Source organism: Tympanuchus pallidicinctus, unplaced genomic scaffold, assembly GCF_026119805.1.
Source record: "Tympanuchus pallidicinctus isolate F22 unplaced genomic scaffold, pur_lepc_1.0 scaffold18, whole genome shotgun sequence".
Classification (NCBI taxonomy): domain Eukaryota; kingdom Metazoa; phylum Chordata; class Aves; order Galliformes; family Phasianidae; genus Tympanuchus; species Tympanuchus pallidicinctus.
In genome coordinates, this window is record NW_026294699.1 from 1,590,698 (window position 1) to 1,618,122 (window position 27,425).

Below are 27,425 nucleotides of genomic sequence, written 5' to 3' on the forward strand. Positions count from 1 at the left end.
AGTTCCTGCTCCCCGTGACATACTCAGCAGAGACTTTGAGTGAGCAATTGAAATTAGTGCAGATGACTTCTTCCTTTGTTGGGTTATGCCACGGCACATCTCAAACACTCCATGTGTCCCCTGATGTGAAAGAACTTATGTGCAATGGAAGAAGGGCACTGGTGAAGAACAAGTAGCGGTCATCACCTGCTTGGAAGCTTCAGGACTTCAACGCTGACCAGGGTGTACTCGGGCGGGACTGAAGCAAGGATCGCCTAGGAAGAAACAAGAGTGTGTGTGTGAAGCAGGGCTCAAATCTTTTCTAAGTGGCTCTTCTTCTCGGAGAAGCTGTGGATGCCCCATTGCCAGAGGCATTCTGGGCCTGGCTGGATGGGTTTCCAGGCATTAGAATCTTGTGGCTGGCAGCCCTGGCCAGAGTAGGACAGGAGGAACATATGAAACTTATACCATTACTACGAGGGCAGTGTAAACCTCCCATATGCACTACTGCTGCTCTTACCATAGGCAGTTTTCTGGCTGGGGGCTCGTCGGCGTCCTCAGCAGCAGATGGTTGCATCTCCGCTGCTTTGCGCTTCAGTCTCCGCATTGTGGGGAAGGTGGTCTTCCAGTCAATAGGCCTCCCGCGCACCTTGCGTCCAGCTGAAGGAAAAGGAAGAGGTTGCTGATAAGGTGCCAAGAGCTGCACTCAGCAATAGTCCAGGGCAAGGAAAACTCTGACACAGAACAACGCTGAGTGGCCGCATGACTGTGCTGAGGCACTGCAACAAGCTCCTGGTGCTCACCCTTGACTCTCTTCTTGCGCGGCAGTTCCTCAGCTTTGTCGTCCTCCTCCTCATCACATTGTTTGCGCTTTTGCGCAGCGGGGCCATGGGAGGAAGATGGGATGTCACCTGCAGAGAACAGTCCAGGAGAGAACCATCAGAACATGGGAGTCGAAAGGCAGCGCCTCAAACCCAGATGCCTGTTCAGTATCTGTACCTCCTTCTGCTGCCTCCTCAACCTCTGTCTGGTTCTCCAGACTTTCTGCAGGGCCGCTGTTCAGTGGAGGGCTAGTGTCAGCTTCTGGCAGAAAGGAGACAAGAAACAATTGAAGAGCATCTCTTTGGAGGAAGGTTTCAGCACACCAAGCCACAAGCTTCCAGTATTCAAGCACAGTTTCTTGCGTTTGCCTTTTGCTGGTAAGATGTTGTGCCATTTCTGCAGTCAGCATTTACCTCTCTCCGGAAAACACCCACCCCTATTCTGACAGCCCAAACACAAACCAATATTTCACTGATCACCACTCTTCCCTGCGCTCCCCAATGAATGGTTACCTGACATCCTGCACCCGCTCAGGAGCAATATTCATCATTAAGTCTGTCCTGCTTCATGCCATCAGGAACTCACCGTCACTTGGTGGTACGGTCGGTCCGTTCCCACTGCGTTCCTTCAAGTGAAGAAAACGGCAGTGGGCTTTCTGACAGCCTCCCGGCTGATTCTCCCAGTAGCAGGGAACCGCGCTGCGCTGCTTCTGAAGAGAGAAAGCAAGGAAGGGTCATGGAAACAGGCAGAGGAGGTTTGCAGAGAGATGCAGCGCTGCAGGTGGTGCCTGAGGGAGGTGGAGAGCTCATCTTCAGGCAAACACTCACTTCAATTTTCATGTGTCTGAACTTGCAGTCGTTGCGGAAACAGCAGCCCTGTATCCACAGTCGGCAGACTCGTTCGCTGCCCAGAGCCGCCTCACAGTGGCGGAAGGGACATCTGTCTCCCTGTGAGCAAAAGGAGAGCACACAGGAGAATAAGAGCACAGCCTGAAAGACGTCCGTGCTGTCGGCCCAGGTTGGTAGCAGGGAGCGCACAATGCCTCTGCTGAGGAAGGCAACGCATCGCCAGCAGGTCTCCCCCTGCTCCAGCCCTTCCTCTTCAAAGCGAGGAAAGGAAGGAAATCCAGGCAAAAGACTCCCAAGCGTACCTTAAGACAGACGGAGTTGAAATAGTAGTAGCAGTCGTCTCCTTGCAGAGCCATGGGGAACTTCTTGGAGCAAGGATGGGCTGTCTCCAAAGGAATTCCCTGCTCTATGAAGGAGCCGGCTGCAGTCCGCACCTGCTGGGATCCACAAAATGTCCTCTCGGACAGGAACCCTAGAGGAGGCGTCAACAAGGGAAGAATCATGAGGAATAAGCATTTTGCAGCTTTCTTCTTTCATGCCGCATGGACTCTGGAGGAGGGCAGTGTCTGGGAAGCAGCAGGTTGCAAGAACTGTGCCAAGTCTAGATCCACCTTGTGTCTAACTGCCACCACTTCTCCCAGCAAGCACTGTCCTCCATCTCACCACCAGTTATACCCCTAGCAGCACGCATTTTGCGTTCCTGACATGAAAATGACCCCCTTCATCTTCTCCTCTTGCTGCAGCTGCAATGGATGCACTGGTACGACTCCCACGTTTGACGAACCTACAGTTCTGGCTTACCAGGCACAGCTGCAGTCCCTCTCCCTTCCAGCTCACACTCCAGCCCAATGGCTGAGCAGCACCGTCAGCGACAGCGGGCAGCACCCGTCAGCCACCACCACTCTCACTGCCAGCCGGGACGAGAGCTGACGCAGCGTGTCCACACTGCTGCGCAGCGCTCACGGCTGTGGCACTCACTGGTGGCAGCCACGGCCCCAGCACAGTGCTTGTGATGTCACCGTGCCTGTGATGTCACCGGACAGTGCATGTCCCCAGCTGAGCACCCGGCTCTCCACCGGGACTTCAGTGGGGTTTTGTTAAAAATGGGCTGGATACGGCACAGCCAGCGCTCCGTGGGTCATTAAAGCACAAGTTGCACTGCATCAAGTCTGTGCCCTTCTTCCTTTGTCCTGTCTGAGGTGAAGGCTGGGGCCCAGCAGCAGTTTTGCAGGGCTGTAGTGGCAATGGTCAGTCACAGCTTGAGGCAGTGATTGAACACCTGGTGGGAAGGCAGGGCAGCTCAGGTGCACACAAACTCTTCCCAGACATCAGTGAAGGGTTGGCAGTGGAGGCAAGGCTGTCTGAGTGGAGATCCCTGCTACCTGAGGCCTTCCAAGGCTCAGCAGCTTTTTTCCTTTCTTTCTGTGTCCCCAGCTGCTGCACTTGGGCAAATCCTCCCTTGCTGCAGCCTCGGACTTTGCCACCCTGTTGTTACTGCTGCGCTTTGCATTGCACTGCAGCGTTACACAGGGGAGTGATGGCAATTCGTCATCCTCACCCAAACGTGTGCCACAATCTCTCAGAGAATCAATTTCCCCTGGAAACAGCCATTGGGAAGGGCCTCGTTTGAGCTGGGAAGTCCTCCCCAGCCCAGCTTTTCTGCTGAGACTCCTTCCAGCCACCACGCAGCACCAAGCCCAGCTCACCTCTTGGTCCAGGTCAGTCCAGGCTGTGCCCAGGTCACACACACGCCGCAGCGGTGCTTCTGACGGGCTCTCAAGGATGATCCTTGCCACAAAACGCTCAGAGCTCAGTCTCTGTGTGCCACTCGCTCACTAGAGCACCAGCTCTGCTCGCCACGGAGGGCCAAGCCCTGCCACCCCAGCAACGACTGTGACCTCACCATGGTTCCGCATCACTCCTGTGGAACGTTATAAACCAATGGAACAGTCACCTCCTAGATCCAAATTCCAAGAGACCGACACAAGGGTCACCCAGTGGGGTTATTGGAAGTAAGATTTTAAGTGAAATTAAGGTGACTCTTGTGCAGCCATCTCGGGTCACCCTCTCGCTCAGGCGCCGCACAGTTGGATGCAGGAGATGCTGCCTCCAGCTTGGAGGCTGGAAGGATTTGAGCTTCAGAATTTGATCTTCCAAACAATCAGCAAGCATTTGGATGAGCCAGCCCTCTGGTTTTACGGGGACAGACGCGTCTCAGAGTGCATCAGCCTGGACTTCCTGCTCCCATCAGCAGCTGCTCCCACGCCGACCTTCATTCACAGTGCGATCCTGGCCGCTTGCAGCACGAGCTGCCCTGCAAGGCAGAGAAAGGAAACGTGGGATTAGCACAAACACAGAAGCCCAAGGCTGTGTCACCACCTCCTATTGCAGTCTTGGGGAGTCAGCTGCAACTGCAGCCTTTGTCTGAATAAAAACAGGCACCTCAAATTAAGTGGGACCTCTGAACTGAGTAATTGCCACAATCAGAAATAGGCACTGAAATCGCTCGCTGGAGTTCAAATTTGAATTCTTGTGCCTTCTGGAAAATATGGGCTTGGAATTGAAGGATACAAGAAAAACGGCATCTTTTTCACTGCAGGCGGTAAGGGTTGGAAGTCGGACTCTCACAAGTGGAAGTTTTCCTTTTCCTTGTAAGGCACAAAGCGATGGGATGATTTCCCATGCCTGCAGAAAGCCTGATGTGCTGTGCCACAGGTGGCTGAGTGAACCAAAAGCTGTGCTGCCCATCCAGAAGCACGTGGGGCACGGGCATGGAGCGGTTACACAGCGGCACGTGGGATGTGAACGTTCCTTGGGCACCTGTTCCCCAGCAGAAGGGAAATCCCTTTTCTGCCAGGCCGTATCCCTACCGTCCTCAAGGGCTGTGGGAAGGCTGCAGAGGCTGTGCAGAGGAGAGAGTAATTTCTCCTCGGTTGGTCTGGGATATGATGTGACCTCTGGGAGCAAAGCACCGTAACGAATGTTGCTGCGTCCCAGTGCATCAGCTGCCTGCCTTGAAATTATTTTTGCTACCTGATGGAAGTGATACAAACAGAGCCAGGCTGCAGACAGAGCTCTACGGTGCAGAAAAAGGAACTCTAAAGCCTGTGGCACTTTTGAGGTGGCAGGGAATAGCAAGTTTGAAGTGGTCTTTATCGAGCTGAAAGGTTCAGTTTCCTCTCCTGTTTTCCTTGCCTTTTGTGTGCTGTCAAACTGTCTCAGGGACTGAGGCAGATCCCTGATGGTGCAAGCACCTAAACCTGCTTTCTTGCGTTGGGGGTGTTACCTGGGAGTGGGAAATGATTCCTGTGAGCTGTCAGATTGTCCTGGACGGATGTATGAAAGTACTGCAGCAAGGAGAGCCACGTCATAACTCACGTGTAACTTGGTGCTGTTCTGTGGGACAGGATGCCTTCCCTTGCCAGTTTAACCACAGGAACGCTGCTGTGGTCTCACAGAAAGCCTGTCTGCCAGCTTCAGTGCCAGGAAATGTCTCGGGACTTCAAAGGTCAGCTAATGCACTTAGCACGCCAGTCCAACAGACCAAATCCAGATCTTCCTCCTCAGCTTCAATGCCGTTTTCTCAAGACTGCCGTCAGAGGGGGGACCTTCCTGCTCAGAGAGAGACGAAAGACATCTGCGATTGGAAGTAGTGTGCTGTCAGTGGTGGTGCACAGTGTTTTTGGGGAAAGTAGTGGGCAATCGTTTGTTAGAGCACTATTGTGGCAGGGGTGAGTGCCTGTGCGGAGTGCTCAGGTGAGCAGACGGTCACAGCTGGGGGACGAAGTGCAGGTTGGAAATGCAGGGCCGTGCAGAGGAAGCGCTGCATGTTTCTGCCTGCTCCGAGTCCTGAGCAGTCAATGCATTGAGCGTGTTGATCCAGCTCCGTGGGATGGCGGTGCTGGGTGGGCGCGCTGACAGGGCCAGGCAGGGTCCAGAGCTGTGAATGCTGGCAGGCGGGGACTGGGGAGAATGGGGAGAGGAAATCTGTGTGCAGAACCATTCCAGGGTGGTGTAAAAGCTGTTGCCCAGGCAGTAGACTTTCTGTAGGCAGTGCTGAAGATGGATCCGCCTTGCGATATCCTGGTTTGGATGTGTTTTGTGTGCAGGTGATGTTAACGGTGCTGCATTCCATCGCGCTTTGGTCAGTCTTGGACGCTGGCAGATGCGTGTGTGAGCGTGCGAAGGGCCTTGAGAGCACCGCGAGCTCGCTCTCTGGGTTTTCCTTCTCTCGCCATCGCTCAGTGTTTGTCGCTCGCACACGCAGCCTCCAAACGCCCTTCTTCTCGCGCTCGGGCACCGATCTCCCAATGAACGGCAGGAGCCGTCGTGGCCAGGCAGGAAGGGGGCGCTGTGCCCGGCCGGGCTCCCAAGATGGCGGCCGGCGGCGGCGCTCTGGCCGCGTCGGTGGCGCTGGCGGCGCTGGCGGCGATGCTGTGGCGGCGGCGGGCGGTGCGCGGTGCGGGCCGGGTGTGCGTGGCGGTGCTGGGCGACCTGGGCCGCAGCCCGCGGATGCAGCACCACGCGTTATCGCTGGCCCGGCACGGACGCGGCGTGTCGCTGCTGGGATACTTCCGTGAGTGCGGGCGGGCGCCGAGGGATCCGCGCTGAGGCGGGCGGCGGGCGGGGCGCGGTGAGGCGAGGCCGGGGAGCCGCGGCTCTCAGCCTCCGTCCGCTCCCACAGAGACGAGGCCGCATGGCGACGTGCTGAGCAGCGGGGAGATCCGCGTCGTGCCCCTGTCGGAGCTGCGCTGCTCGCGAGGTGCGTGCGAGGCGGGGTGCGCGGGAGCTCCTTGCTGCGTGCGGCGCTGCGCTGCTGCCCGGAGCTGCGGGCGCCCATCGCCGGGGGTGCGAATGGACACGGATGGGCTGTGGGCAGGAGGAGCCGGGTGAACGTGGTGAGGTTCGAGGCAGCAGAGTGCAGGGTTTGGCAGTGGGGCTGGAGGAATGCCGGGCATGGATACGGAGTGGGGGGAGCAGTGGTGGAGGGCAGCCCTGCAGAGAAGGAGCTGGGGGTCCTGATGGCTGAAAAGCCGAACGTGAGGCAGCAGTGTGTGATGACAGCTGGGAAAGCAAACGGGATCGTGGGCTGCATCAGCAGAGGGGTGGGCAGCAGGGACAGGGAGGTGAGCGTCCCTCTCTGCTCTGCTCTTGTGAGGCCCCATCTGCAGCACTGCGTCCAGGGCTGGAGCCCCCAGGCCAAGCAGGACAGGGAGCTGTTGGAGAGGGTGCAGGGGAGCCACAGAGATGATCAGGGGCTGCAGCACCTCCACTGCAAAGACAGGCTGAGGGAGCTGGGCTTGTTCAGCCTGGAGCAAAGAAGGCTGGGGGTGACCTCATTGCAGCCTGCAGTGCCTAAAGGGAGCCTACAGACAGGAGGGGAGTCAACTCCTGAAAAGGGTGGATAACAGCAGGACAAGGGGAAATGGTTTGAAGTTGAGGGAGGGCAGATTGAGGTTGGATGTCAGGGGAAGTTCTTTGCTGTGAGAGTGGTGAGGTGCTGGAACAGCTGCCCAGAGAGGCTGTGATGCCCCGTCCATCCCTGGAGGTGTTCAAGGCCAGGTTGGATGGGGCCCTGGGCAGCCTGGGCTGGTGTGAAATGTGGAGGTTGGTGGCCCTGCGTGTGGCAGGGGGCTGGAGCTTCATGATCCTTGAGGTCCCTTCCAACCCAGGCCATTCTGTGATTTTCTGCATTGAATGCAGTTTTCCTGATGTTGATCAGACTTCTAACACGTTGCCATGCTTGCCAGGGCTGTCACATGCAAGCACACACTCCAGGAAACAGCCTGCAGCAAGTTGTGAAGACATATGGCCTTCTCAAAAACCTCTGAAGGTGTTTGAAAGGTGAGCTTTGAGCACCTTTATTCCTTGGAGGTTGCAGAGGAGGGCATTTCCCTTTACACAAACAATTCCTGTTGATCTTCTCTGTAAGTGGCAACGCTGTCTGTCCGTATTTGTGGAAGTCTTTGCGTAGAGCGATGAGGGTCGCCGACTTTGTGTCTAAGCTGCAAATAATATCTGCTGTTCTGTTAATAGGAGCAGGGCCTAGGGCACACATGGGAGTTATTACTGAAAGGGCATTAGTGTTCCTGGTTTGAACATAGCACATGAACTGGAACCTGTTATGTTAATCTGAAAGGACAAGATCCACACTGGCTCACATAATGCCCTACACCTGTGTACGGATGGTCACGGGCACACACAGAAAAAGAGAAATGTGTGGATGTAAAACAACATTTGAGATAGAAATGCTATAATTTAAAGACATAAACAAGTAGGGAAGTGAATGTAAGAAGAGTGAGCTGGCCTCTGCTCACGGTTTCCCTCGCCTTGAATGTAGAGCAGACGTTCACCAAGCACTGGCCTTCCTCAGGGGGTGACAACTGTGGCTGACTCGAGTGGGAGGACTTTGCCCCAGCTTCCACTGATAGACAGCCCTGAGGCTGTGTTCATCGCTGAGAGGCGTCCCGACCCAGGTTGGGCCAGGTGCTTGTACAGAGCAGCTCCATGGATGGTGCCACCTTCTGCTCCTTAGCGCCAGCGGCACAAGCGCCAGCACTTGCTGGCCTCACCAATTCCGTGCTGCCCCCTTGGCCAGGATCCCGTGCAGATGCACTGGGCTGTCAGGAGCTGAGTGACTCCACCGCTGTTCTTGGGCAATGGGATGAGCAGCAGGAGTCAGATGCAATAAGGGATTGCCCTAACGCTGCAAGCCGCTGCCCCTTGCTGCCCACGGGCAAGCAGGGTGTAGGCAAGGAAAGGGGTGTGCTGGTTGTACTGGGTGTGCAGCTTTTGTTCAAGGAGAAGAACCGCACCATGCAGCGTGAGACCTGAGGGAAGGGGGAGAAAGTGGGAGGTGGGGGTGGCAGCGCTGCAGTTGACACAAAAGCAGTGTTGAAGGAAGCAGAACCCCAGAGCTTCCACTTGAAGCCAATGCAGAGTTTTGCTAAGGGGGGAGGAAGGAAGAGGTTTCAGGTTTGGCCTTGCGGATGGACGTCTTTCTGTGCCCACACCAGTGCTTTGTGCTCTTGATGCTGAAGGCAGCCGCCCAGGGCTGGGGAGTGGGTGCACAGCTCCTGAACTCTGAGCAGCAGGGAAGTCAGGAGAACAGAATGCAGGCACTGCTGATTTTGACCAGTTTGACTCTGCTTTAAGACTCATTGCACAGATTGAGAAAGAGCGTCCCCTCAGAAACAGAAAGACAAGGAACAGGGTTGAAAAGGAATAGGATTGGTTTTAATTGATGGTTGTTGTTGTTGTAAAATATACAATCAGACTATGATGTTGTGATGTCGTTGGTCTCAGAGCTCCATTAGGAGCTCATCTATATCCACAGAGTCGTCATCAATTTCTGCATCGAGTTCTTCTTCTGTGACTTCCATCAGTAACTTCTCGAGGTCCTCATCCTCAGAGAAGTGTTCTTTCCCCACTTCTGTGCAGCTCTGCTGCTGCGCCTGGTCAGCTTCTTGTGTGGCACGGGATGTTAAATGTGGGATCTCTGATGGTGCCACAGAGTCTGCCTGGCTTCCTGGAAGCAGTTCCAGACTGGGGAGAACAAGGAAGAGAACAATCAGCACCTGATTGGGACCTCTGAACTGAATAATTGCCACAATCAGAAATAGGCACTGAAATCGCTCGCTGGAGTTCAAATTTGAATTCTTGTGCCTTCTGGAAAATATGGGCTTGGAATTGAAGGATACAAGAAAAACGGCATCTTCTTCACTGCTGGCGGTAAGGGTTGGAAGTCGGACTCTCACAAGAGGAAGTTTTCCTTTTCCTTGTAAGGCACAAAGCGATGGGATGATCTCCCATGCCTGCAGAAAGCCTGATGTGCTGTGCCACAGGCGGCTGAGTGAACCAAAAGCTGTGCTGCCCATTCAGAAGCACGTGGGGCACACGGGCAAGGGGGGCTTACACAGCGGCACGTGGGATGTGAACGTTCCTTGGGCACCTGTTCCCCATCAGGAGGGAAATCCCTTTTCTCTGCCATGCCATGTCCCTACCTGCTCTGCAAGGCTGTGTGACAGTCAGCACGGAAACGATGCAAACGTTCCTTTGTCATCACGGCGGTTTTCAACAGATCCACATGATGAGACTTCAGTTTGCAGTGTGGGCTCCTGGCTGACACCGCCATTTCCAAGCCATTGCTTCCTGGGGGCAAATAAAGGAAAACACTTGAATGAAATTTCATGCAGAGATTGCACATCTCACCAATCTTTTACACAAACCAGAATGACAAAACAGGAGATGTGTGCAGCGGCATCAACGTCCCAGCTGATGAAGGAATGTAGAGACAAATATAAAACTTCAGAACATTGTTCTAACACAAGGAGGGAAGCTTTTTTTACAAAATATTAAAAACAAACAAACAAACAAGCCCTCAGTCCCTTCCTGGGTGCCAGGGTCCCACGCAGAATGCTGTGTCCCCCTTGGAATGTTGGGTTCTCTCCCTGTGTTCCTGAGTTCCTGGGGCACTCCATGGGCTCCATGTTCCACCTACCACCCTTCTGAAGACCATTTGATATCTTTACTCAGCACTGCCCCTCTTCTCTTATTCATCCCAAGGTCTACTCATCAGCACCCGCCCAGGCTCCAGCTCCTTCACCGTGCGGAAGACATGGACTTGGGCACCAATGGCACTGCCAGGGCTGCCCTGGATGAGGACACCGAAGAATCTGGGGCTCTTGTTTCTCAAGCAGTGTTCAGTCAAAAGGTAGAGGCAGAAGCCTGAGAAATCGTGCTGGAGGTGGTCAAAGGTGCAGCCATGGCCCACACCCAGGGCTTAGCAGGTGGCATTGGTGAGGAATTGTTTGGGGATGATACTGGGGTTGGGGACAGGGTTTGGGATGGTGGCACACAGCTCCTGTGGGTGTTTGGATGAGCAGGACGGGGCTGGGGGGAAGAGAAGGAGCAGTTAGATTAGTAGTAGATTAGTAGAAGGGTTCCACAGCCCTCCAAGCATCCTCCATTTCTCCTCCCCTCGTCCTCTTCACCCACTTCTCCATCTCTTCATCCATTTCTTTCTTCCTCCTTCCCTCAGCACTACTTCAACCATTTTTCAATCCCTTTCTCCCTTCATCACTCTTCTCCAGCCCTCTTTCCTCATCTCCATTGCTCCCTATCTCCATCCCCACCTCGTCCTAACCCTATCTACAGACACCACAGCTGTGCTCCCCATCCCATCCCCAACCCTATGTCGTCCCGTCCTGTCAGCAGTTTACGGGCTGGTTCATCCCATTTCCCACCCAACCCCACCTCCAGACCCCAGAACTGTGCACCCAATCCCATTCCCATCCTCCACTCGCAGTGCTTTGTCCCCCTATTCTCAAGATGGACACAGATCCCACAGAGCTGTTCCTGCAGCTCCGTTGCCGCAGTCGCTGTCACAGCACTGTCACCACTGAAGGCCACGTGCACCCCCAGTAGCAGCACCATCCTTTGCTGTCCCCCCTTTGCTCCGTGCGCACTCGGCCCCCTGACATCAGCAGGAGCAGGGGGACAGAGCAGCCAGCCTCCTGGAGGGGTGGCATCAGCGGGTCAGTGCAGTGGGGACACTCCCTTGGTGTTGGCAATGAGGCACTTGGAGTGCACATGGGACAGGGAAATCTCAGGATCCCTGAGTTCACAACTCCAACATGGGCTCATGGGGTTGTAGATGGGATGGGGAGATCCCAGACACCCCTGTTATGGGAACCGAGGACTAGAAATACGATGGGGAGATCCCAGACTGCTGGTTCCACCACTGAGCTATGGGGACCGGGGGTGGAAATGGGATGGGATGATCCCAGACTCCTGGTCTACCACTGAGTTGGAGTTCTCGAATTTGGGAGGCCCCACACCCTGGGTCCCCTGGAATACCCCGCTCCACTCACACACCTCAGTGCCCAGCTCCTTCCCCTTGCCATTTCCTCCTGTCCACAGACCAGAGCGACTTCATAGCCACTGCCCTGGAGCACAGGGTAACCAAAGGACACAGCTGGTCCTGTGCCGTATCAGCCACTCAGTGTGACATTGAGGAAGGACTCCTGGGTACCATAGGTGCTCACCAGTGTTTAGGTGCATGGTCGTGCCAGCGTGTGCCCTTCCCATCAAACGCTCAGTGATGCCAGTGCCCCAGGACATGGCAGATGAGCAGGAGGTGGTAGGCACACATCACAGTGAGTGGATGGTATTCGCAAAGTGGCCTCAGCAGGGCAGAGCAGAGAGGGAGGATCCCCTCCGTCACCCTGCTAAGTCTGTCTGAGAGGTGGCTGTTATGCAGGGGGACTTATTTTTGTCTTCAGCTTTCTAAGTTTTTAGATAGTCTTCGCCATTATAGGTCATCACCAGAATAAGAAAAACCACTCAGCGTGTTAGACGCTTTTTATTGTCTGGGCCAGTATAGTAAAGGCTGGAGTTAAAAGAAATACCAAATCTCAAGGAGGAAGGATCTTGCACTTGCTTACTTCTTGGCTCCCCGACTCAGTGATCTTTGCCTTCCTCTGCTATGCTGGAGAAAGGTGAGATCTAAGCAGCAGCAGACGTTACGATACAAGGTGCACTCAGAATGGGACTGTTGTACGGCCGGGCTTCTGGCCATTCTTACCTCCTGCTGTTTTCCTGTGATGCTGGGCTACGTGCAGGTCTATGATCCCAGCGTTTTCTAGTTCCTGCAGCATTCTAGAGATTTCCTCTTGCCCCCTGGGAGTCTATCCTGTATGTTTAGTATTAGTGATGTGGCACAGATTTGGCAAGGAATAGGCTCCAGTTTTGCATGGCCTCTTAATATCACCTGTGCCACCCAGTACTAATACATCTTCCTCTCAGTCTGAACTCTCCTACGGTCATCGGGAGGGTCAGACCCAAACTATGCCCCATATGCACTCTGGGACTGAACAGCAGACACCTTATTATACTGCCAGGGAGGGAGATGCCCAGCCCCCAACTTCAACCATGTCTGGGTTACAGGGACGGTCTTTCCCCAACCCCACCAACCGTCATTCTGTCTCCTTGGAATTCGGTTGGATCACCATAAGCAATTGATGTTTCTGCACCCACAGGTTGGTTTTCCCCTCTCCTGGCAGGTCAAGACACACTGCAACCTTTTGCAGACTATGCCTTTATCTTCCCGACCCTCAGTCAAACCTCCAGCATCAGTTAATGCTCTCCTCCCTCTGCCCACTTACACCAGTTATCACAAACCAAATCCTCAGGGAATGTAGGCTTTGGGTGGATCTCACATCTTGGTAATGGTGTGGTGGCTCTCTTTGTCATTCTGCTGACTCCACCAATTTGGCATCACAGGAAATGACAACTGCATTTCACTTGGTTCTACTGAGAAGCCACGCAAGAGTTACTGATAATTTAATGATACTGATAATTCTTAGCTCACTCTAACATTATAACAGCACTTAATCATTAAACAGTGAGGAGTTCAGTCATGTGATTTAATGAAATACACGATAATTAAACAGAGGCCTGAGTACAGATTCAGAGATGGCGAGATCCAACTCACTAACAGGATACCCTACGTCTATGTACAGATACAGACAGAAAAGGACACACAGAAATACGTGGATCAAGTAAAGTAACAGAAACCCTTGTGCAACAAATGCGTATAATTACAGGGCATAAACAAGTAGGGAAGTGAATGTAAGAAGAGTGAGCTGGCCTCTGCTCACGGTTTCCCTCGCCTTGAATGTAGAGCAGACGTTCACCATGCACTGGCCTTCCTCTGCAGATGATGACTGTGGCTGACTCGAGTGGGAGGACTTTGCCCCAGCTTCCATTGGTCGACAGCCCTGAGGATTCCGTCGTCCCTGAGAGGCATCCCGACCCAGGTTGGGCCAGGTGCTTGTACAGAGCAGCTCCATGGATGGTGCCACCTTCTGCTCCTTAGCGCCAGCGGCACAAACGCCAGCACTTGCTGGCCTCACCAATTCCGTGCTGCCCCCTTGGCCAGGATCCAGTGCAGATGCACTGGGCTGTCAGGAGCTGAGTGGCTCCACCGCTGTTCTTGGGCAATGGGATGAGCAGCAGGAGTCAGATGCAATAAGGGATTGCCCTAACGCTGCAAGCCGCTGCCCCTTGCTGCCCACGGGCAAGCAGGGTGTAGGCAAGGAAAGGGGTGTGCTGGTTGTACTGGGTGTGCAGCTTTTGTTCAAGGAGAAGAACCGCACCATGCAGCGTGAGACCTGAGGGAAGGGGGAGAAAGTGGGAGGTGGGGGTGGCAGCGCTGCAGTTGACACAAAAGCAGTGTTGAAGGAAGCAGAACCCCAGAGCTTCCACTTGAAACCAATGCAGAGTTTTGCTAAGGGGGGAGGAAGGAAGAGGTTTCAGGTTTGGCCTTGCGGATGGACGTCTTTCTGTGCCCACACCAGTGCTTTGTGCTCTTGATGCTGAAGGCAGCCGCCCAGGGCTGGGGAGTGGGTGCACGGCCCCTGAACTCTGAGCAGCAGGGAAGTCAGGAGAACAGAATGCAGGCACTGCTGATTTTGACCAGTTTGACTCTGCTTTAAGACTCATTGCACAGATTGAGAAAGAGCGTCCCCTCAGAATAAGAAAGGCAAGGAACAGGGTTGAAAGGGAATAGGATTGGTTTTAATTGATGGTTGTTGTTGTTGTAAAATATACAATCAGACTATGATGTTGTGATGTCGTTGGTCTCAGAGCTCCATTAGGAGCTCATCTATATCCATAGAGTCGTCATCAATTTCTGCGTCCAGTTCTTCATCAGTGACTTCCATCAGTAACTTCTCGAGGTCCTCATCCTCAGAGAAGTGTTCTTTCCCCACCTCTGTGCAGCTCAGCTGCTGCACCTGGTCAGCTTCTTGTGTGGCACGGGATGTTGAGTGTGGGATCTCTGGTGGTGCCACAGAGTCTGCCTGGCTTCCTGGAAGCAGTTCCAGACTGGGGAGAACAAGGAAGAGAACAATCAGCACCTGACATTTCTAACTGCAGGTACGCTTTCAGCTACCAGCTCTGAGATCTGTGGTTAACCCCTCCCGCACCTCACGCTCGCAGAGGGATGGCGATTCAGTTCACCTGAGGCTGCCTTGAGAGTGCAAGATACCAGCAGGCACATGTGTCACAGTGGCAATTGATGTGTACAGATAGAGCAGTTTGTGTCCAGCCAACAGGGGCCAGGTTTTGTAGCAGAAGCACACTGCCAGCCTCATTGTTTGACTGTAAATGCATGAAGAAGTCATCCTCTGTTACGTCCACCTGTTAGAGACTGAGTTCCTGCTGCCCGTGACATACTCAGCAGAGACTTTGAGTGAGCAATTGAAATTAGTGCAGATGACTTCTTCCTTTGTTGGGTTATGCCACGGCACATCTCAGACACTCCACTTGTCCCCTGATGTGAAAGAACTTATGTGCAATGGGTAAAGGGCACTGGTGAAGAACAAGTAGCGGTCATCACCTGCTTGGAAGCTTCAGGACTTCAACGCTGACCAGGGTGTACTCGGGCGGGACTGAAGCAAGGATCGCCTAGGAAGAAAGAAGAGTGTGTGTGTGAAGCAGGGCTCAAAGCTTTTCTAAGTGGCTCTTCTTCTCGGAGAAGCTGTGGATGCCCCATTGCCAGAGGCATTCCGGACCTAGCTGGTTTCCAGGCATTTGAGTCTTGTGGCTGGCAGCCCTGGCCAGAGTAGGACAGGAGGAACATTTGAAACTTGTACCATTACTACGAGAGCAGTGTAAACCTCCCATACGCACTACTGCAGCTCTTACCATAGGCAGTTTTCTGGCTGGGGGCTCGTCGGCGTCCTCAGCAGCAGATGGTTGCATCTCCGCTGCTTTGCGCTTCAGTCTCCGCATTGTGGGGAAGGTGGTCTTCCAGTCAATAGGCCTCCCGCGCACCTTGCGTCCAGCTGAAGGAAAAGGAAGAGGTTGCTGATAAGGACTTGCTGTGCCTCAAGAGAAATCCCCGTTCTCCTATCATTCCCACAACCCTTCCAGGAAGTAAACTACATTTGTCCAGCAGAATTACATTGCCATGTCCAGGACTTCAGCAATGTTTTGCACACAGTCCTCTCTGTCAACCTACAGCGCATCGAAAGGAACAAAGAAACCCAAGAGCTGCACTCAGCAATAGTCCAGGGCAAGGAAAACTCTGACACACAGCAACGCTGAGTGGCCGCATGACTGTGCTGAGGCACTGCAACAAGCTCCTGGTGCTCACCCTTGACTCTCTTCTTGCGCGGCAGTTCCTCTGCTTTGTCGTCCTCCTCCTCATCGCATTGCTTGCGCTTTTGCGCAGCGGGGCCATGGGAGGAAGATGGGATGTCACCTGCAGAGAACAGTCCAGGAGAGAACAATCAGAACATGGGAGTCGAAAGGCAGCGCCTCAAACCCAGATGCCTGTTCAGTATCTGTACCTCCTTCTGCTGCCTCCTCAACCTCTGTCTGGTTCTCCAGACTTTCTGCAGGGCTGCTGTTCAGAGGGAGGCCACTTGTGACAGCTTCTGGCAGAAAGGAGACAAGAAATAATTGAAGAGCATCTCTTTGGAGGAAGGGTTCAGCACACCAAGCTACAAGCTTCCAACTTTCAAGCATAGTTTCTTGCATTTGCCTTTCCCCTGCTCAAATGTTGTGCCATTTCTGCAGTCGGCACAGACCTGCAATGCATTGACCTCTCTCCAGAAAACACCCACCCCTATTCTGACAGCCCAAACACAAACCAATATTTCACTGATCACCACTCTTCCCTGCGCTCCCCAATGAATGTTACCTGACATCCTGCACCCGCACAGGAGCAATATTCATCATTAAGTCTGTCATGCTTCATGCCATCAGGAACTCACCGTCACTTGGTGGTACGGTCGGTCCGTTCCCACCGCGTTCCTTCAAGTGAAGAAAACGGCAGTGGGCTTTCTGACAGCCTCCCGGCTGATTCTCCCAGTAGCAGGGAACCGCGCTGCGCTTCTTCTGAAGAGAGAAAGCAAGGAAGGGTCATGGAAACAGGCAGAGGAGGTTTGCAGAGAGATGCAGCGCTGCAGGTGGTGCCTGAGGGAGGTGGAGAGCTCATCTTCAGGCAAACACTCACTTCAATTTTCATGTGTCTGAACTTGCAGTCGTTGCGGAAACAGCAGCCCTGTATCCACAGTCGGCAGACTCGTTCGCTGCCCAGAGCCGCCTCACAGTGGCGGAAGGGACATCTGTCTCCCTGTGAGCAAAAGGAGAGCACACAGGAGAATAAGAGCACAGCCTGAAAGACGTCCGTGCTGTCGGCCCAGGTTGGTAGCAGGGAGCGCACAATGCCTCTGCTGAGGAAGGCAACGCATCGCCAGCAGGTCTCCCCCTGCTCCAGCCCTTCCTCTTCAAAGCGAGGAAAGGAAGGAAATCCAGGCAAAAGACTCCCAAGCGTACCTTAAGACAGACGGAGTTGAAATAGTAGTAGCAGTCGTCTCCTTGCAGAGCCATGGGGAACTTCTTGGAGCAAGGATGGGCTGTCTCCAAAGGAATTCCCTGCTCTATGAAGGAGCCGGCTGCAGTCCGCACCTGCTGGGATCCACAAAATGTCCTCTCGGACAGGAACCCTAGAGGAGGCGTCAACAAGGGAAGAATCATGAGGAATAAGCATTTGGCAGCTTTCTTCTTTTATGCCGCATGGACTCTGGAGGAGGGCAGTGTCTGGGAAGCAGCAGGTTGCAAGAACTGTGCCAAGTCTAGATCCACCTTGTGTCTAACTGCCACCACTTCTCCCAGCAAGCACTGTCCTCCATCTCACCACCAGTTCTACCCCTAGCAGCACGCATTTTGCGTTCCTGACATGAAAATGACTCCCTTCATCTTCTCCTCTTGCTGCAGCTGCAATGGATGCACTGGTACGACTCCCACGTTTGACGAACCTACAGTTCTGGCTTACCAGGCACAGCTGCAGTCCCTCTCCCTTCCAGCTCACACTCCAGCCCAATGGCTGAGCAGCACCGTCAGCGACAGCGGGCAGCACCCGTCAGCCACCACCACTCTCACTGCCAGCCGGGACGAGAGCTGACGCAGCGTGTCCACACTGCTGCGCAGCGCTCACGGCTGTGGCACTCACTGGTGGCAGCCACGGCCCCAGCACAGTGCTTGTGATGTCACCGTGCCTGTGATGTCACCGGACAGTGCATGTCCCCAGCTGAGCACCCGGCTCTCCACCGGGACTTCAGTGGGGTTTTGTTAAAAATGGGCTGGATACGGCACAGCCAGCGCTCCGTGGGTCATTAAAGCACAAGTTGCACTGCATCAAGTCTGTGCCCTTCTTCCTTTGTCCTGTCTGAGGTGAAGGCTGGGGCCCAGCAGCAGTTTTGCAGGGCTGTAGTGGCAATGGTCAGTCACAGCTTGAGGCAGTGATTGAGCACCTGGTGGGAAGGCAGGGCAGCTCAGGTGCACACAAACTCTTCCCAGACATCACTGAAGGGTTGGCAGTGGAGGCAAGGGTGTCTGAGTGGAGATCCCTGCTACCTGGGGCCTTCCAAGGCTCAGCAGCTTTTTTCCTTTCTTTCTGTGTCCCCAACTGCTGCACTTGGGCAAATCCTCCCTTGCTGCAGCCTCGGATTTTGCCACCCTGTTGTTACTGCTGCACTTTCCATTGCACTGCAGCGTTACACAGGGGAGTGATGGCAATTCGTCATCCTCACCCAAACGTGTGCCACAATCTCTCAGAGAATCAATTTCCCCTGGCAACAGCCATTGGGAAGGGCCTCGTTTGAGCTGGGAAGTCCTCCCCAGCCCAGCTTTTCTGCTGAGACTCCTTCCAGCCACCACGCAGCACCAAGCCCAGCTCACCTCTTGGTCCAGGTCAGTCCAGGCTGTGCCCAGGTCACACACACGCCGCAGCGGTGCTTCTGACGGGCTCTCAAGGATGATCCTTGCCACAAAACGCTCAGAGCTCAGTCTCTGTGTGCCACGCGCTCACTAGAGCACCAGCTCTGCTCGCCACCCTGGGGCCAAGCCCTGCCACCCCAGCAACGACTGTGACCTCACCATGGTTCCGCATCACTCCTGTGGAACATTATAAACCAATGGAACAGTCACCTCCTAGATCCAAATTTCAAGAGACTGACACAAGGGTCACCCAGTGGGGTTATTGGAAGTAAGATTTTAAGAGAAATTAAGGTGACTCTTGTGCAGCCATCTCAGGTCACCCTCTCACTCAGACGCCACACGATTGGACCCGGGAGATGTTGCCTCAGTGCTGCCTCCAGCTTGGAGGCTGGAAGGATTTGAGCTTCAGAATTTGATCTTCCAAACAATCAGCAAGCATTTGGATGAGCCAGCCCTCTGGTTTTACGGGGACAGACGCGTCTCAGAGTGCATCAGCCTGGACTTCCTGCTCCCATCAGCAGCTGCTCCCACGCCGACCTTCATTCACAGTGCGATCCTGGCCGCTTGCAGCACGAGCTGCCCTGCAAGGCAGAGAAAGGAAACGTGGGATTAGCACAAACACGGAAGCCCAAGGCTGTGTCACCACCTCCTATTGCAGTCTTGGGGAGTCAGCTGCAACTGCAGCCTTTGTCTGAATAAAAACAGGCACCTCAAATTAAGTGGGACCTCTGAACTGAGTAATTGCCACAATCAGAAATAGGCACTGAAATCGCTTGCTGAGCTGTAGGTGGTTACGTCGGAATTCTTTTCTTTTGGGAAAATATGGACTTGAAGGATATTAGAAAAACAGAATCTGCTTCTTTGTAGGTGTAGGGATTGGAAGTTGGAGTCTGAGAAGAGAAGGTTTTCGACTCATTGTAAGGCACAAAGCGATGGGATGATTTCCCATGCCTGCAGAAAGCCTGATGTGCTGTGCCACAGGCGGCTGAGTGAACCAAAAGCTGTGCTGCCCATCCAGAAGCACGTGGGGCACGGGCATGGAGCGGTTACACAGCGGCACGTGGGATGTGAACGTTCCTTGGGCACCTGTTCCCCAGCAGAAGGGAAATCCCTTTTCTGCCAGGCCGTATCCCTGCCGTCCTCAAGGGCTGTGGGAAGGCTGCAGAGGCTGTGCAGAGGAGAGAGTAATTTCTCCTCGGTTGGTCTGGGATATGATGTGACCTCTGGGAGCAAAGCACCGTAACGAATGTTGCTGCGTCCCAGTGCATCAGCTGCCTGCCTTGAAATGATTTTTGCTACCTGATGAAAGTGATACAAACAGAGCCAGGCTGCAGGCAAAGCTCTACAGTGCAGAAAAAGGAACTCTAAAGCCTGTGGCACTTTTGAGGTGGCAGGGAATAACAAGTTTGAAGTGGTCTTTATCCAGCTGAAAGGTTCAGTTTCCTCTCCTGTTTTCCTTGCCTTTTGTGTGCTGTCAAACTGTCTCAGGGACTGAGGCAGATCCCTGATGGTGCAAGCACCTAAACCTGCTTTCTTGCGTTGGGGGTGTTGCCTGGGAGTGGGAAATGATTCCTGTGAGCTGTCAGATTGTCCTGGACGGATGTATGAAAGTACTGCAGCAAGGAGAGCCGTGTCATAACTCACGTGTAACTTCTGTAGTGAAATCAGATGTGCTTGTGATCAGCAAACAACAAATTCAGAGTGAGGCCTTCACTGCAGTAACTTGTCTGATGTGGAAGCATCTATTGACTTCAACTTGAAGTATCTTCTCTGTTCCCATTCAGGGCTGCTGAAAGGGGCAACTTTGAAGCTGCTGTGAAGCTGGGGGTAGCGTACCTGCACAGTGAAGGCTGTAAGCATGCAAACTTTACTTGGATCCCTGAGGAAAATGGCACTATTGAATGTTACACAGATGAGCTGATGGCTTAATTATAGATACAGATCAGACTAATTGTCTCAGGTTTTGCTGGTTGCCTACAAAGCTATTTCTTTTGAATACTGATGGTTCTGTGCTCAGATTCTAGAGCAGTGATGTGCAGAAGTCTGCTCTCCTCAGTGTGTGTTAGGTTTCATTTGCTGTCATGCCTCTTCAGCTTTGTCTTTCAGTGTAACTTAAGAACTGGGCAGCACATAGCTAGGTGTTCAGTGATAGCCTGGCACACAGAGCTTCTGCAACTCCCAGGTGTGCCCATTGCATAGCTTTTGGACTTGCACTGAGAGGTGATCTTTTGTAAACTTCCAGCTGAGCTCTGTTACATCCCTGGTGTGCTGGGTGAATCAGAAGGGACTGATGGCTGACAGGAGGAGGCGACTTGCCCAGCACTTTGTGCAGTGCCAGGAGTTAGCAAATGAACTCTGCTTTGAGTGTTGGTATTTGTAAAGTTAAATTTGTAAAATACTTCTCCCAGGCTTAGGATCTTATGTCCCCACAGACAAATTCTCTTTCTGCTGGGTCTGACTGTTAATAACATTTGATATTGCAGTTTTATCAGCAAAGAGATCTTGATGATACAGGAGGCTGTATGGCTAACAGACAACACATACAAAAATGAAGACTTGGTCAGAATGATGGTTGTGATCATCTGTGCCCTAGAAGGAAAGATCACAGAATTGTACGGGTTGGGATGGACCTCTAGAGATCGTCGAGTCCAACCCCTGCCAAAGCAGGCTCCCTACAGCAGGCTGCACAGGGAGGCATCCAGGCAGGTCTTGAACATCTCCAGAGAAGGAGACTCCACAACTTCTCTGGGCAGCCCGTTCCAGTGCTCCATCACCTCACTGTGAACAAGTTCTTTTGCATATTGGTGTGGAACTTCCTGTGCTCCAGTTTATGGCCATTTCCCCTTGTCCTGTCCCCACAGACCACTAAAAAGAGATTGGCCATGTGCCTTTGTCTCCCACATGTGAGATATTAAGTTATTAATAAGATATTAACTAAAGATAAGGGTGAATTTGGGAAGCGGATGGGCAATTTTATCCCTGGGGCTGCAGTTGAAGTGGATCTCTTGTATAAAAAGAACAAAGTTGTGTTGTAAGTGTTCCCTGTGGAGACTGCACATTTAAGAGCATGCAGATACCAAACCATCTGCCTTCCTGTGGAGATTAAAACTTGAGCTTCTTAAGGCACGTTCAGAGATCATTTATTGTTTCACTGGGGAGTATTTCAGTGTTAGCATAGAATTTAAAATAATACTTGGTAATGAAAGCAGTGTCTTGTGAGAACAACTGTGGTCTAAATACTTGGTGCTTGAGTTGTGTTGCCAACCTCTGTTCTCCTTTGTGCATTAGATACCTACTATTGTGGACTACAAAGAAGTGCTGTCAAACATAGTCTCACTGGAGGGAAGAACTCTTCACCTTTACAGCTTCATTTGTGAGCTGTCTCTCCTAAACACGAGCCTTTTCGGGTACTCCCCAGCTCGGCTGGCTGCTGCAGCACTGCTGCTGGCTAAAATCCTGCATGGCCACGGTAAGGAGCAGCCCGTTCAGTGGAGCTGCAGCAAAGTGCATCAGGCTGCCTCGTCCCTTCAGGGAGCCTCTGTGGGCAAGGTGCCCCAACCACCCTGGGGAGTGTGGGAGGGGGGAAAGGTGTAATATGTGGGAATGGAGTTGAGTTCGGTCTGTAGCAATAACGTGAGCCCTGCATTTAAATGAGACTGAAGGGTTTTGCCCTTATCTATGCAGTAGAATTCTACTTAGGCGTAGATTCCATTTCTCAAGTAAGCCTATCCTAGAAGCAAATTCTGAACTTCAGCTGTGTGCAGGCAAAAGCTCCTAAAGATTGTCACCACACAGGCATGATCTTTACCCCATTAACAGCTCTGTCTGACTATAGAACTTGCGAGCTCTGTGAAATGGTAATGCCTGTTCCCTCCTCCAGCACATCCCTGGACCAGCCAGCTGTCTGAGTGCACTGGGTTCTCTCTTGAAGACCTGTTGCCGTGTGTGCTGCGCCTTCACCAAAAATGGTAAAACTTGGGGAACTCTTCTGGGAGTGTTTTTGTATTCTGGCTCTCGTAGCCCTGCTGGAAGTCCTTCACAAGGGAGGAGGTGGCTGTAGCAAACTGCTTTACTCCCCTACCCCAGGGCACTGAAATCTAGGGGCTGCTTCAGTGACGGCTGTTGCGTTTGTCTTGCCTGCCAGTGGCCCTGGGTTACAGAAGCCCTGGTGCTCCCCAAGCCCAGCAGGTTTCAGCTTGCCAGCATCACTGTTTTCAGGTGATTGTGACCAGTTTTTGATGAGCTCCAGAAGGAGCTCAGTAGCAAAAGTAATTCATTTCTGAAAGGCTGGAAGTCAAATATCTCAAGAAACAGAAAAGGAATTGGATGCTTGCATGCTTAGCAGCTCTGCTGAAATGCCAGTTTCCTCGGCACAGAGCTGAGGTGGACAGAGGGAAGGTGCTTACATGGCCAGAATTTGCTAACAATGTTCTATATAATCCATTCTAAGATTAAAGCTCTGGTCTTTCTTTCCAGTTTCCATGATGAGGTCCCTAAGGATTACAGGCAGGTGTTGTCTCACTGCACTTAAAGACAATCTGAAGATGAGCATTATGACAAAATAGGCCAAGAAAAGGTGGGGTTGCTGTTGTAGTTCATTTGCTGAAATCTGACTCCTTGAGAAAAATCTCCTGTATGGCAGGGTGTTCAAAACTTCCAGTAATGAGAAATGGGTTTTAACTTCAGGTTTTGGAAGTAGAGAATGGCTGGATAGGGTTGGGGCTGCTAAATTTCGTCTGCTGGGACTGTAACTGCTGTGGTTGAACAGCAGTTCTAGGAAGGACTCAACAGGATAGCTTTCTCCTGGAAAGAAATAAAGATAAATAAGGATAAAATAGCTGCTTCCTGGCAGAGGGAATCACATGGTCTAACTCTTAACCCTTTGTTTTTCAGGTGATGAGCTACAGCCAGCTCTGTTCACTGCTGGGTGTGAAGCAGGAGGACCTGAAACCCAGTCCCCTGCACACAAACGTCATAGAAATTAAAGCTTTCTTTAGCTCTCCCTCTGGAAAGAGATCTAAAAGGTGAGTATAACCCATGGCTGTAAAGGTCTGTGAAGACTTGCGTGAGCCTTTCCTCCTCTCTGGCATCCTGAGCTTCCATTCCTTCTGCCGTTACCTTGGCCTGACATCTCTATTAGAAGAGCTGGAGAAGCAGAGTTGGCTTTTAATGTGTGACTTCTGGATGTTCTTGCTACAGGAGGAGGGAAGACAGCGCTCAGGATGACAGGGGCAGCCTGGTGACTACACCTACAGCTGAGCTGTCCACCCAGGAAGAAAGTCTTCTGGACAGCTTCCTGGACTGGAGTTTAGATTCCTGCTCTGGTTATGAAGGTGATCAGGAAAGCGAAGGTGAGAGAGATGGAGATGGTAAGGCTTTTAGTCTTATTTAAAAAAAGCAAACAAACAAAAACACATAAGAGAACCTGAAAACCTGCCTTTTTATTTTTACATAAAACTCCTTCTGGGAGCGCCAGAAGAGCCTAAACTTTCCTAAGAGCAGCTGGGGAAACTCTCCTTCTCCCCCCAGTGGTTATAGTTGTTAAACTTTTAGGGGTACATTTCTTCTCTTCACTGCTTCAGAACTTAAGGATTTTGCAGCCACTCAGCATTTCCAAGACAATGTTTTCAGATGCTGCTACAGCATAACCAGCCTTGAATGGGTCACACTGTAGCCAGTGTTGGAACGCTGTCAGCTGTTTGTTTTATTGACACACAGGCTGTGGCCTTTCATTTTCCAAGTTGGGCAGTACCTCTCCAAACAGGGCGAGAGGGAAATATTAAATTACTTTAATGAGGGTAAGCTCTACCCTTACCCTCCCCTCTCGACAAGGTTTACACTTGCACTTTTTTTCTCTGCTCGACTGTTAGCTTGGTGTTGCCCAAATTCTGACTGGCCTTTTCCTTCTCTCATCCCTCAGTCACCAGTCCCAGTGGAATCCTGGATGTGACAGTGGTGTACATGGATCCAGCAGAGCACTGCTGTCAGGACTCCAGTGATGAGGACAGCCTCTCTGTCGAGGGTCCTGGGCACGCAGCACCGCCGAGGAAGGCCGGGACTCCAGATGAAACTCGCAGAGTTTTTTCAGCCTGTGTTGCCTCAAGAAATCCCAGCTGTGAAGGGAGCTCAGGCTACTCTTCTGTCAGCGGTGCCAGTCCTACAACTCCACAGCTGCCTTTTACAGAAGCACCTCTCAAACCCACCTCAGCACTGTCTGTCCATCACATTAGACTAAGCAACAGCTGCAGAGCCATTCAGCACAGGGGTTCCATGTCACTGTTGAGGTGCTGCTGAAAGAAGAGTCTCATTTCTAGAAGCCAAAGCTGCTTTGGTGGATGATCAATTGTCCGCAAAAGTTTCCAGAATGGGAAGGAAGGGTGTAGGTGAGGAGCTCCTCAGATGTGTGCTTTCCAGACTTCAGTCAGTCAGCAACTGGTGTTCTGCTGTCAGGGTCCCTGTTTTGATAGCAGTCAGCATGGAGATGGCTCGTGACATTGTAAGGCCATGGTGATGTGACCCTAAAAATGTCCTGTGGTGACCAAAACATGGCTGTGTTGAGCAAGGGGAGGCTATGGCCTGAGAGTTGCCCTACTTGTCAGCACAGGGATTCTGTGGGGCTCCATCTTCGGTCTGGTTCTCTTTACTGTTGATTCTAATAAAGATCTGGAAGTTGCATGAAGTAAATTTGTGAATGATGCTAAGCTGGGAGGAGTGTTGGGTCCTCTGAGGGTAGAGAGACCTTGCACTGAGATCAGGACAAATTTGAGGGTGGTCAGCATCTGCACTAAGAAGAGCAAGTGCCAAGTTCTGCAGTGGGGATGGGGCAGCCCTGGCTGTATGTACAGAATGGGGGGTGAGGGGCTGGAGAACAGCCCTGCAAAAAGGGATCTGTGCATTCCAGTTGGTGGCAACTTGAATCTGAACCTGCAGAAGGGCCAACCGTGCCCTGAGGGGTGTTTGAGTGGCTCTTTGTGGAGCCGGGGGTTGATTTGATCCTTGTGGATCCCTTCCAACTGGGGATATTGCACAATTCTATGGCTGTTGTAGCTGCGTGGAGGAGTTCATAAGCAGCCTGTCCCACAGCCTCTGATTTTCAAGTGACAGGTTGCTTTCATTCTCCTTACCTCAGATTCCTTCTACTTGCCCCACCATGGGAACAGTGGGGGTGGCTCTGGGGGCACCAAACCCACATCCCGTTGGCTGGAGCCATTCCCTTGGCTGCTGCAGAACCCAGAACCTTTGGAGGAGGCTCAGTTCTGTGGCTCTGGCACAGCGGGTGGGCTGGGCATCAATTGGTGGGCAGTGAGCAATTGCACCATGTGTCACTTGTTTTGTATTTATATGTGTGTGTGTATCATATTGTAATGCTATAACGGGATGGAAAGTACCATGACATGAGAACCTCACACAGCTGCATTCAGTCTTAGAGATCCCTGAGCCTGCCGGATGGAAGAGGCAACCTCCTGGGATGAAGGTTTTCTGTTGTTTTAAATTAAAGCCTCTTATCTAATTGCCTTCACGCCGTTATCAGAAGAGAAAGATTACACTGACAACCAGGCAAGCAGCTCCTGGGAAGTTCTATCTGTCCCCTGTGCAACGGTGCTCTCCCCCTCACTTCTCTTTGCTTTTGAGAACAGGTTCCAGATGCTGACTGTGCTGTGGAAGGATGGAACAGATGTGGTTACAGAGCACAGAAAAGAGGCACCTGCAGTGTCAGCTGCGCAGTTGGCTTCTGCTGATCCTCTGCTTCTTGGTCTCTGCAAAAGCATCTCTGTGACAGTGCTTACCAGTGCTTCTACAGAACAACTCTTACCTTGCTCTGGGTGCTCAGCACCCCGACGTGGCTGCAGGTGCAGCTCTGCTCAATTCACATGAGCACCTGGAGCTACTTTTTAAAACAGCATTAATTTCTGATCACAGCTCTGTAATTCTGATGGTTGTTGCCTAGGGAACAGTGATCACAACCTGATGACATTCAGTTTAGGAAGAGAATATCTGGTAAACCAAAATACAAAGTGCTTCACCAAGTCAAAGCCCGTCCAAGAGAAACCACGAGGAAAGCGATGGGAAAGGGTGGGAGGAAAAGGAGAATCCTTGAAGATTTCAAGAGCCTCCGATCTGGCATCACAGCGAAGCCTGCCCTAACGCAGTGTCACACTGAAAACAACCAATGGCCCCGGGCGCTGCCCTGCCTGCCTGCGCTGCATCCCCCTGCCGCCCTTCCTGAGCACAGCTCTGGCACAGTCCCTGCCCACTCATTCCTACCCTTACTTCCGAACTGCTGAGCGTTTGCTTTACAAATCGAGCCGTGCTGCTGACCCACCCGTAACCCCACTGACAGCACTCCCATCCCTGCCTGCTGCAGAGGGCGCCCAGCCCTCTCCTTCCTTCTGGCAGATTTGCAAACACCAGCTTTCAGTTTGGTGCTGTAACCAAATAGCGCTCAAAATAACTTTTCATCTGCACGAATGTGGTTTTTCAGCTTGCCGAGGGCTTTGCATCTTGCTGCTTTTCCTGTTTGTGAAAGAAACCGCTGGTTTTGAAGGACTTAATTTGGATTATTTTGTGTTTGGTGAGCTCGCCTTGCTGCCTGGCCATCCCCAGCAGGCTCTCTCACCACAGCACTGCATTGGAACCTCATGGTTGCTGACATGCTGCACGCTGGCTAGGAGATACCCACCATCATCTGCAAGAATTTCATTTCCACTTCTCCCTGCAGGTTTCTCTATTTTGTGTATTCCTTCTGGCAAGGGTAGCTGAGCCTGCTGAGGGCTCCTGCACCCATTTTGCAGCCTGGTATGCCATGTCCTCCGCATGAGGTCCTGTGTGGTGTAGGGAGCTGAGTCCAGAGCCAGGCCCACCTGCCTGTGGCCAGCGAGGATTTGGGTATCTGTGTGCATGCATGCATTTCCAGTGCAACTGCTGGTGAGATCCCAGTGGTTGGGCAAGGGGTTTAGGATCCTGTGTGCCCCTGCCACAAGGGCC

The 27,425-nt window shown here is 52.5% G+C and overlaps 3 protein-coding genes across 7 annotated transcripts in view; 2 read left to right on the plus strand and 1 right to left on the minus strand.

Annotated features, from left to right (window-relative positions):
• Positions 1 to 21,141, plus strand: part of LOC128079068 (chitobiosyldiphosphodolichol beta-mannosyltransferase-like) — a 45,779-nt gene extending 24,638 nt beyond the window's left edge. For 3 of the 5 annotated variants that reach the window (XM_052679964.1, XM_052679963.1, XM_052679962.1), the window contains exon 4: positions 2,393 to 2,812. In XM_052679964.1, the coding sequence (XP_052535924.1) occupies positions 2,393 to 2,579 (187 nt within the window). In that variant the 3' untranslated portion in view covers positions 2,580 to 2,812. Of the gene's footprint in view, positions 1 to 2,392; positions 2,813 to 8,054; positions 8,556 to 20,224; positions 20,293 to 20,923 lie in introns of those variants that run through there. The other 2 variants (XM_052679966.1, XM_052679970.1) reach the window with 2 other exon arrangements.
• LOC128079071 (zinc finger CCCH domain-containing protein 11A-like) lies at positions 8,905 to 15,475 on the minus strand. Its single transcript, XM_052679974.1, has 3 exons — positions 15,360 to 15,475; positions 15,052 to 15,119; positions 8,905 to 9,194 (listed from the first exon to the last, which is right to left on the minus strand). Exons 1-3 carry the CDS (start codon positions 15,444 to 15,446, stop codon positions 8,951 to 8,953), a joined length of 399 nt encoding a protein of 132 aa, XP_052535934.1. The 5' UTR covers positions 15,447 to 15,475; the 3' UTR covers positions 8,905 to 8,950.
• A 181-nt stretch (positions 21,142 to 21,322) lies between the features above and the next one.
• Positions 21,323 to 25,124, plus strand: LOC128079314 (cyclin-F-like). Its single transcript, XM_052680355.1, is given in 7 exon segments — positions 21,323 to 21,343; positions 21,729 to 21,909; positions 22,321 to 22,408; positions 22,917 to 23,016; positions 23,334 to 23,464; positions 23,640 to 23,809; positions 24,361 to 25,124. Coding segments are annotated over 7 exon segments (1,065 nt in total). The 3' UTR covers positions 24,735 to 25,124.
• The last annotated feature ends 2,301 nt before the right edge of the window (positions 25,125 to 27,425 follow it).

Coding starts and splice junctions, on each gene's coding strand:
- LOC128079071 (XM_052679974.1), bottom strand. CDS start 15,446: ATGCGGAGACTGAAGCGCAAAGCAGCGGAGATGCAACCATCTGCTGCT. Junction 15,120..15,359: donor CAGCCAGAAAACTGCCTATG/GTAAGAGCTGCA, acceptor CTTTCTTCCTAG/GCGATCCTTGCTTCAGTCCC. Junction 9,195..15,051: donor GTCCTGAAGCTTCCAAGCAG/GTGATGACCGCT, acceptor TGTTCTCCCCAG/TCTGGAACTGCTTCCAGGAA.